This window comes from Cherax quadricarinatus, chromosome 15 (genome assembly GCF_038502225.1).
Source record: "Cherax quadricarinatus isolate ZL_2023a chromosome 15, ASM3850222v1, whole genome shotgun sequence".
Lineage (NCBI taxonomy): Eukaryota > Metazoa > Arthropoda > Malacostraca > Decapoda > Parastacidae > Cherax > Cherax quadricarinatus.
The window spans coordinates 19,285,307-19,295,292 of NC_091306.1; the positions used below are offsets into that span (position 1 = coordinate 19,285,307).

At 49.6% G+C, this 9,986-nt stretch overlaps 1 protein-coding gene across 1 annotated transcript; it reads left to right on the plus strand.

The window, feature by feature from the left end:
- The first annotated feature begins 260 nt into the window (after nucleotides 1-260).
- On the plus strand, nucleotides 261-3,861 carry LOC138852741 (uncharacterized). The gene is made up of 3 exons (XM_070085356.1): nucleotides 261-690; nucleotides 1,304-2,488; nucleotides 3,490-3,861. Exons 1-3 carry the CDS (start codon nucleotides 261-263, stop codon nucleotides 3,723-3,725), a joined length of 1,851 nt encoding a protein of 616 aa, XP_069941457.1. The 3' UTR covers nucleotides 3,726-3,861.
- Nucleotides 3,862-9,986: the final 6,125 nt, after the last annotated feature.

The window sequence follows — 9,986 nt, forward strand, 5'->3', positions numbered from 1 at the left end:
AACAAGGGCAGCAAGAGGAAGAACAGGGGAGCAAGAGGAAGAACAGGGGAACAAGAGGAAGAACAGGGGAGCAAGAGGAAGAACAAGGGGAGCAAGAGGAAGAATAGGGGAGCAAGAGGAAGAACAAGGGGAGCAAAAGAAAGAACAGGGGAGCAAGAGGAAGAACAGGGGGAGCAAGAGGAAGAACAAGGGGAACAAGAGGAAGAACAAGGGTAGCAAGAGGAAGAACTAGGGAGCAAGATGAAGAACAAGGGAGCAAGATGAAGAACAAGGGAGCAAGAGGAAGAACAGGGGAGCAAGAGGAAGAACAAGGGAGCAAGAAGAGCAAGGGAACAAGAGGAAGAACAAGGGACGAAGAGGAAGAACAAGGGAGCAAGAGGAAGAACAGGGGAGCAAGAGGAAGAACAAGGGAGCAAGAAGAGCAAGGGAACAAGAGGAAGAACAAGGGACGAAGAGGAAGAACAGGGGAGCAAGAGGAAGAACAACGGGAGCAAGAGGAAGAACAGGGGAGCAAGATGAAGAACAAGGGAGCAAGAGGAACAACAGGGGAGCAAGAGGAAGAACAAGGGAGCAAGAAGAGCAAGGGAACAAGAGGAAGAACAAGGGACGAAGAGGAAGAACAGGGGAGCAAGAGGAAGAACAACGGGAGCAAGAGGAAGAACAAGGACAACAAGAGGAAGAACAAGGGGAGTAAGAGGAAGTACAGGGGAGTAAGAGGGAGAACAAGGGGAGCAAAAGGAAGAACATGGGAGCAAGAGGAAGAAAAATGGGAACAAGAGGAAGAACAGGGAAGCGAGAGGGAGAGCAAGGGCAGCAAGAGGAAGAACAATGGGAACAAGAGGAAGAACAGGGGAGCAAGAGGAAGAACAAGGGGAGCAATAGGAAGAACAAGGGCAACAAGAGGAAGAACAAGGGCAGCAAGAGGAAGAACAAGGGACCAAGAGGAAGAACAGGGGAGCAAGAGGAAGAACAAGTGAGCAAGAGGAAGAACAAGGGCAGCAAGAGAAAGAACAGGGGAGCAAGAGGAAGAACAAGGGAGTAAGAGGAAGAACAGGGGCAACAAGAGGAAGAACAAGGGCAGCAAGAGGAAGAACAACGGGAGGAAGAGGAAGAACAAGGGAGCAAGAGGAAGAACAAGGGCAACAAGAGGAAGAAAAACGGGAGCAAGAGGAAGAACAGGGAGCAAGAGGAAGAACAGGGGAGCAAGAAGAAGAAGAAGTGAGCAAGAGGAAGAACAAATGAGCAAGAGGAAGAACAAGAGAGCAAGAGGAAGAACAGGGGAGCAAGAGGAAGAACAAGTGAGCAAGAGGAAGAACAAGGGCAGGAATAGGAAGAGCAAGAGGACGAACAGAGGAACATGAGGAAGAAGAAGTGAGCAAGAGGAAGAACAAGGGCAGCAAGAGGAAGAACAGCAGGAGCAAGAGGAAGAACAAGGGCAACAAGAGGAAGAGCAAGAGAGCAAGAGGAAGAACAGGGGAGCAAGAGGAAGAACAAGTGAGCAAGAGGAAGAACAAGGGCAGCAAGAGGAAGAACAAGAGAACAAGAGGAAGAACAGGGGAGCAAGAGGAAGAACAAGTGAGGAAGAGGAAGAACAAGGGCAGCAAGAGGAAGAACAAGGGGAGCAAGAGGAAGAAGGAGGGGAGCAAGAGGAATAACAAGGGCAGCAAGAGGAAGAACAAGGAGAGCAAGGGGAAGAACAGGGGACCAAGAGGACGAACAGGGGCAGCAAGAGGAAGAACAAGGGCAGCAAGAGGACGATCAAGGGCAGCAAGAGGAAAAACAAGGGCAGCAAGAGGAAGAAGAAAGGAGCAAGAGGAAGAACAAGGGGAGCAAGAGGAAGAACAAGGGCAGCAAGAGGAACAAGTGCAGCAAGATGAAGAACAAGGGCAGCAAGAGGACGAACAAGCTCAGCAAGAGGACGAACAAGGGCAGCAAGAGGAAGAGCAAGGGCAGCAAGAGGAAGAAGAAGGGCGGCAAGAGGAAGAACAAAGGAGCAAGAGGAAGAACAAGGGGAGCAAGAGGAAGAACAGGGGAGCAAGAGGAAGAACAAGTGAGCAAGAGGAAGAACAAGGGCAGCAAGAGGAAGAACAAGGGGAGCAAGAGGAAGAAGGAGGGGACCAAGAGGACGAACAGGGGCAGCAAGAGGAAGAACAAGGGCAGCAAGAGGACGATCAAGGGCAGCAAGAGGAAAAACAAGGGCAGCAAGAGGAAGAAGAAAGGAGCAAGAGGAAGAACAAGGGGAGCAAGAGGAAGAACAAGGGCAGCAAGAGGAACAAGTGCAGCAAGATGAAGAACAAGGGCAGCAAGAGGACGAACAAGCTCAGCAAGAGGACGAACAAGGGCAGCAAGAGGAAGAGCAAGGGCAGCAAGAGGAAGAAGAAGGGCGGCAAGAGGAAGAACAAAGGAGCAAGAGGAAGAACAGGGGAGCAAGAGGAAGAACAAGGGGAGCAAGAGGAAGAACAAGGGGAGCAAGAGGAAGAACAGGGGAGCAAGAGGAAGAACAGGTGAGCATGAGGAAGAACAGGGGAGCAAGAGGAAGATCAAGGGGAGCAAGAGGAAGAACAGGGGAGCAAGAGGAAGAACAGGGGAGCAAGAGAAAGAACAAGGGGAGCAAGAGGAAGAACAGGGGAGCAAGAGGAAGAACAGGGGAGCAAGAGGAAGAACAGGAGCAGCGAGAGGAAGAACAGGGGAGCAAGAGGAAGAACAGGGGAGCAAGAGGAAGAACAAGGGGAGGAAGAGGAAGAACAGGGGAGCAAGAGGAAGAACAATGGCAGCAAGAGGAAGAACAAGGGCAGCAAGAGGAAGAACAGGGGAGCAAGAGGAAGAACAAGGGGAGCAAGAGGAAGAACAGCGGGAGTAACAGGGGAACAAGGACGAACAAGGGCAGCAAGAGGAAGAGCAAGGGCAGCAAGAGGAAGAAGAAGGGCGGCAAGAGGAAGAACAAAGGAGCAAGAGGAAGAACAGGGGAGCAAGAGGAAGAACAAGGGGAGCAAGAGGAAGAACAAGGGGAGCAAGAGGAAGAACAGGGGAGCAAGAGGAAGAACAGGGGAGCAAGAGGAAGAACAGGGGAGCAAGAGGAAGAACAAGGGGAGCAAGAGGAAGAACAGGGGAGCAAGAGGAAGAACAGGGGAGCAAGAGAAAGAACAAGGGGAGCAAGAGGAAGAACAGGGGAGCAAGAGGAAGAACAGGGGAGCAAGAGGAAGAACAGGAGCAGCGAGAGGAAGAACAGGGGAGCAAGAGGAAGAACAGGGGAGCAAGAGGAAGAACAAGGGGAGGAAGAGGAAGAACAGGGGAGCAAGAGGAAGAACAATGGCAGCAAGAGGAAGAACAAGGGCAGCAAGAGGAAGAACAGGGGAGCAAGAGGAAGAACAAGGGGAGCAAGAGGAAGAACAGCGGGAGTAACAGGGGAACATGGGTAGTAAGAGGGAGAATAAGGGGAGTAAGAGGAAGAGCAAGGGGAATAAGAGGGAGAACAAGGGGAGTAAGTAGAACAAGGGAGTAAGAGGGCGAGCAAGGGGAGCAAGAGGGAGAGAAAGAGGAATAAAAGAGAGAACAAGGGGAGCAAGAGGGAGAAAAATGGGAATAAGAGGGAGAAGAAAGGGAGCAAGAGGGAGAAAAAGGGGAATAAAACGGAGAACAATGTGAGCAAGAGGGAGAAAAAGGGGAATAAAAGGGAGAACAAGGGGAGTAAGAAGGAGAGCAAGTGGAATAAGAAGAGCAAATGAAGGAGAATAAGTGAAGTAAGTGGGATAAGTATAGTAAAGTGGAAGGTCAGAGTAACCAGAAGAAGAGGAAGATTTTGAAGGCTTCCCAAACTGGGGCACGAGTACCTCACAGACCACAAACTGGGGTACGAGTACCTCACAGACCACAAACTGGGGTACGAGTACCTCACAGACCACAAACTGGGGTACGAGTACCTCACAGACCACAAACTGGGGCACGAGTACCTCACAGACCACAAACTGGGGCACGAGTACCTCACAGACCACAAACTGGCGTACGAGTACCTCACAGACCACAAACTGGTGTACGAGTACCTCACAGACCACAAACTGGTGTACGAGTACCTCACAGACCACAAACTGGGGCACGAGTACCTCACAGACCACAAACTGGGGCACGAGTACCTCACAGACCACAAACTGGCGTACGAGTACCTCACAGACCACAAACTGGGGCACGAGTACCTCACAGACCACAAACTGGGGCACGAGTACCTCACAGACCACAAACTGGGGCACGAGTACCTCACAGACCACAAACTGGGGCACGAGTACCTCACAGACAACAAACTGGGGCACGAGTACCTCACAGACCACAAACTGGGGCACGAGTACCTCACAGACCACAAACTGGGGCACGAGTACCTCACAGACCACAAACTGGGGCACGAGTACCTCACAGACCACAAACTGGGGCACGAGTACCTCACAGACCACAAACTGGGGCACGAGTACCTCACAGACCACAAACTGGGGCACGAGTACCTCACAGACCACAAACTGGGGCACGAGTACCTCACAGACCACAAACTGGGGCACGAGTACCTCACAGACCACAAACTGGGGCACGAGTACCTCACAGACCACAAACTGGGGCACGAGTACCTCACAGACCACAAACTGGGGTACGAGTACCTCACAGACCACAAACTGGGGCACGAGTACCTCACAGACCACAAACTGGGGCACGAGTACCTCACAGACCAAAAACTGGGGTACGAGTACTTCACAGACCACAAACTGGCGTACGAGTACCTCACAGACCACAAACTGGGGTACGAGTACCTCACAGACCAAAAACTGGGGCACGAGTACCTCACAGACCACAAACTGGGGCACGAGTACCTCACAGACCACAAACTGGGGCACGAGTACCTCACAGACCACAAACTGGGGCACGAGTACCTCACAGACCACAAACTGGGGCACGAGTACCTCACAGACCACAAACTGGGGCACGAGTACCTCACAGACCACAAACTGGGGCACGAGTACCTCACAGACCACAAACGGGCACGAGTGCCTCACAGAACACAAACTGGGGCACGAGTGCCTCACAGACCACAAACTGGGGTACGAGTACCTCACAGACCACAAACTGGGGCACGAGTACCTCACAGACCACAAACTGGGGCACGAGTACCTCACAGACCACAAACTGGGGCACGAGTACCTCACAGACCACAAACTGGGGCACGAGTACCTCACAGACCACAAACTGGGGCACGAGTACCTCACAGACAACAAACGGGGGCACGAGTACCTCACAGACCACAAACTGGGGCACGAGTACCTCACAGACCATAAACTGGGGCACGAGTACCTCACAGACCACAAACTGGGGCACGAGTACCTCACAGACCACAAACTGGGGTACGAGTACCTCACAGAGCACAAACTGGGGCACGAGTACCTCACAGAACACAAACTGGGGTACGAGTACCTCTCAGAACACAAACTGGGGCACGAGTACCTCACAGAACACAAACTGGATCACGAGTACCTCACAGACCACAAACTGGGGCACGAGTACCTCTCAGAACACAAACTGGGGCACGAGTACCTCTCAGAACACAAACTGGGGCACGAGTACCTCACAGAACACAAACTGGGGCACGAGTACCTCACAGAACACAAACTGGGGCACGAGTACCTCACAGACCACAAACTGGGGCACGAGTACCTCACAGAACACAAACTGGTGTACGAGTACCTCACAGACCACAAACTGGTGTACGAGTACCTCACAGAACACAAACTGGGGCTCGAGTACCTCACAGAACACAAACTGGGGCACGAGTACCTCACAGACCACAAACTGGGGCACGAGTACCTCACAGACCACAAACTGGGGCACGAGTACCTCACAGACCACAAACTGGGGCACGAGTACCTCACAGAAGAAACTGGGGCACGAGTACCTCACAGAACACAAACTGGGGCACGAGTACCTCACAGAACACAAACTGGGGCACGAGTACCTCACAGACCACAAACTGGGGCACGAGTACCTCACAGACCACAAACTGGTGTACGAGTACCTCACAGACCACAAACTGGTGTACGAGTACCTCACAGACCACAAACTGGGGCACGAGTACCTCACAGACCACAAACTGGGGCACGAGTACCTCTCAGAACACAAACTGGGGCACGAGTACCTCACAGACCACAAACTGGGGCACGAGTACCTCACAGACCACAAACTGGTGTACGAGTACCTCACAGACCACAAACTGGTGTACGAGTACCTCACAGACCACAAACTGGGGCACGAGTACCTCACAGACCACAAACTGGGGCACGAGTACCTCTCAGAACACAAACTGGGGCACGAGTACCTCACAGAACACAAACTGGGGCACGAGTACCTCTCAGAACACAAACTGGGGCACGAGTACCTCACAGAACACAAACTGGGGCACGAGTACCTCACAGAACACAAACTGGGGCACGAGTACCTCTCAGAACACAAACTGGGGCACGAGTACCTCTCAGAACACAAACTGAGGCACGAGTACCTCACAGAACACAAACTGGGGCACGAGTACCTCTCAGAACACAAACTGGGGCACGAGTACCTCACAGAACACAAACTGGGGCACGAGTACCTCACAGACCACAAACTGGGGCACGAGTACCTCACAGAACACAAACTGGGGCACGAGTACCTCACAGAACACAAACTGGGGCACGAGTACCTCACAGAACACAAACTGGGGCACGAGTACCTCACAGAACACAAACTGGGGCACGAGTACCTCACAGACCACAAACTGGGGCACGAGTACCTCACAGAACACAAACTGGGGCACGAGTACCTCACAGAACACAAACTGGGGCACGAGTACCTCACAGAACACAAACTGGGGCACGAGTACCTCACAGAACACAAACTGGGGCACGAGTACCTCACAGAACACAAACTCGTACTTTACTGCAACACTAGACTCACTTATAATTTGCTTTGTTGGAGTTATAATTTGTTGTGGAGTTATGATTTGTTATGTTGGAGTTGGAGTTTGTGTTGTAGTTGTAATTTATTGTGTTGGGTTATAATTTGTTTTCTTGGAGTTATGATTTCTTATGATGGGGTTATAATTTGTTGTGTTGGAATTATAATTTGTTGCGATAGGGTTATAATTTGTGTTGGAATCATAATTTGTATTATCATTGATTTCTAAATTGTTTATTTATATTCATTGTTTGAGAGACAAACGTTAAGTTTGCAGATAATGAGACGAGGTACTTGTTTATGACCTTGTTGTATGACCTTGTTGTATGACCTTGTTGTATGACCCTGGGTAAACTTGCAACATTTTACCGCGACGTACCTATGTGTGCAGTACCTGAGGGTATCCTCATGGCCTTACTGAAGTCTCCCAGCTCAGGCTGACACTACTGAAGTCTCCCAGCTCAGGCTGACACTACTGAAGTCTCCCAGCTCAGGCTGACACTACTGAAGTCTCCCAGCTCAGCCTGACACTACTGAAGTCTCCCAGCTCAGACTGACACTACTGAAGTCTCCCAGCTCAGCCTGACACTACTGAAGTCTCCCAGCTCAGGCTGACATTTCAACACCTCGTATGCGCTCCATCCTGCGTGATGGAATATAACATAGACTGACAGTTAACGTTGTTCTCACCGTGTAACTATCATATAGAATAGGATTGCAGCAGATTTTGTCTAATAAATACCCCATCACAGAGTGTCTTGTTTTGTGCATCATTAAAAAGAAATTTCGTGTGGCCTGGTGGTTAACGCTCTCGCTTCACACGGTGAGGGCCTGGGTTCGATTCCCAGCCAGAGTAGAAACATTGGACGTGTTTCTTTCCACCTGTTGTCTATGTTCCCCATCAGTAAAATGGGTACCTGGGTGTTAGTCGACTGGTGTGGGTCGCATCCTGGGACACTGACCTAAGGAGGCCTGGTCACAGACCGGGCCGCGGGGGCGTTGACCCCCGGAACTCTCTCCAGATAAACTCCAGATACTTAGACTGGAGGATGACGTGAGGAAGGTTGTGTCAACAACAACAACAACAACACCCACAGTTACCGTCTGGCCTTTGAACAACCAACCACATCCTCTAAACTGAATTTTCTCAGCATCTAAGATGTAGGTAAATTTGATGTGGTTAGTTATTTCCAATTTATGCCTAAATTAACATTATTTAAAAAATGTGATGGATATGTGAGGCAGCTGGCCTCCAGCAGCAACAGCCTGGTTGATCTGGCAACCACCGGACGAGCCTGGCCCATGGCCGGGCTCTGAGAGTAGTTAAACTCTCGAAACTCTCCAAAGGTAAAGTCAAAGGCAAAATAAAGATTTTTTTTTGCAAGTATCTTTATTATCATCTTGCATATAATTGTTCTGAGCAGTGAGTTACGTATGGATAAACTAGTTTCGCAGATTTATCATTTTTTCTTTTAGGACCTTTATTATTGTACAGCCAAGTTACACACCGTGGCCACTTTATTAGGTACACCCAACTTGTACTGGGTAGGATCTCTCTTTGCGTGAAAATCCCTGGAGATCAGCAGCTTCTGAGAAACTCTAGCCACCGCGTCTGGCACCAGCAGTCATTCCACGGATAACATTTCTTTCCCATTCTGATGTTTGGTCTGAACAGCAACTAACCTCTGGGCCATGTCTGCATGCTTTTAGGCACTGAGGTGCTGCAGGTGTACCTAATAAGATGACCATTGAGTATATATGCTATTTAAATATAGGAGAATATTGTTTTAGTTATATGCTTTTGTCAGAGATTTTATTTATAGGAGGTTACTTTCACAACCGTACAAGGTTGTTGACACTACAAAGTGTGAAGGAACACCCGAGCCAGACTACTTCAAGGTGAAGATGAGGGAGGAAGGTCCAGCGATGTAAGAGGAATGGAGAGCAGGGAAGAAACTGTGTCCGCAGAGAAAAGGAGTGAAAGAGGAGTGAGGTAGAAGTAGGAAGGAAAGGTGGGAGAAGAGAAAGTATTGAGAGGGTTGGCTAGGAAGAGGGGCTAACCGAACTAAAACATCCTCGGGCTAGGATGAAGCCAACCACAAAATTAGTTTTATGTTGTAAGCGGCCTCTCCCACTCTACCTGTCCTTCTATTCTTGTTCTGTCTCTGTCTCTCTCTGCCCCCCCCTCTCTCTCTCTCTCTCTATCTCTCTCTCTCTCTCTCTCTCTCTCTCTCTCCTCTCTCTCTCTATCTATCTATCTGTCTATCTGTGTATCTATCTATCTGTCTATCTCCCAGCCGTCGTCCTCCCTCCTAACCCTCAGTGACAACAACAAGATAAGTATGGCGACATTTGCCTAACCTCTGCTTGAAGGTTAACACATCCCAGACAACTTTCACATCGTCCCTCTCTCTCTCTCTCTCTCTCTCTCTCTCTCTCTCTCTCGAAGAAGAAGAAGAAGAAGAAGAAGAAGAAGAAGAAGAAGAAGAAGAAGAAGAAAATTTACAGGCGTGGCATGGAAAATAGAGCTGGATGAGGAGGCAGCCTAAAATACACAGCTTTAGGAATAGCTATGATAAGGACCAATAGCCGAGAAACCAGTAATGCTAATGAAAATAGTGTAGGAGATAGGGTCAGGGGCTGAGACTACCCCATAAAGAACTCGGGAGGTACACAGAGCAAGGCAGGAGGAGACCGATAAAGTCGAGAATTTTACGAGGAAGGTTAATAATAAGTTTGCGAGGGATAAAATGTTTCTACCAAAATAATGATTTAGTTGGGAGTTTACAAGGGACAGTGTACTCATTAGAAAAGTGAACCTTGTCAAATACAGAGATCGTTTACGGCACACACACAGAACAGGTAAAGCACTTAAATTATTGGAACACCTTAAAATCTTGAACATGTACTCATTGGCACGGAAGAGAGAGAGATGCATGATAATATATACCAGGAAAGTACTCGAGGGCCTGGTCCCAAATCTGCACACTGCCATAACAACATACTGGAGTGAAAAATATGGAAGG

What these genes read in the sequence shown, in the direction of transcription:
- LOC138852741 (XM_070085356.1), top strand. Translation starts at nt 261, where the DNA reads ATGAAGAACAAGGGAGCAAGAGGAAGAACAGGGGAGCAAGAGGAAGAA. An exon ending in CAAGAGGAAGAACAAGGGGA is followed by an intron (nt 691 to 1,303) that starts GTAAGAGGAAGT and finishes AGAACAAGTGAG; the next exon opens with CAAGAGGAAGAACAAGGGCA. An exon ending in GCAAGAGGAAGAACAGGGGA is followed by an intron (nt 2,489 to 3,489) that starts GCAAGAGGAAGA and finishes GGGAGTAAGTAG; the next exon opens with AACAAGGGAGTAAGAGGGCG.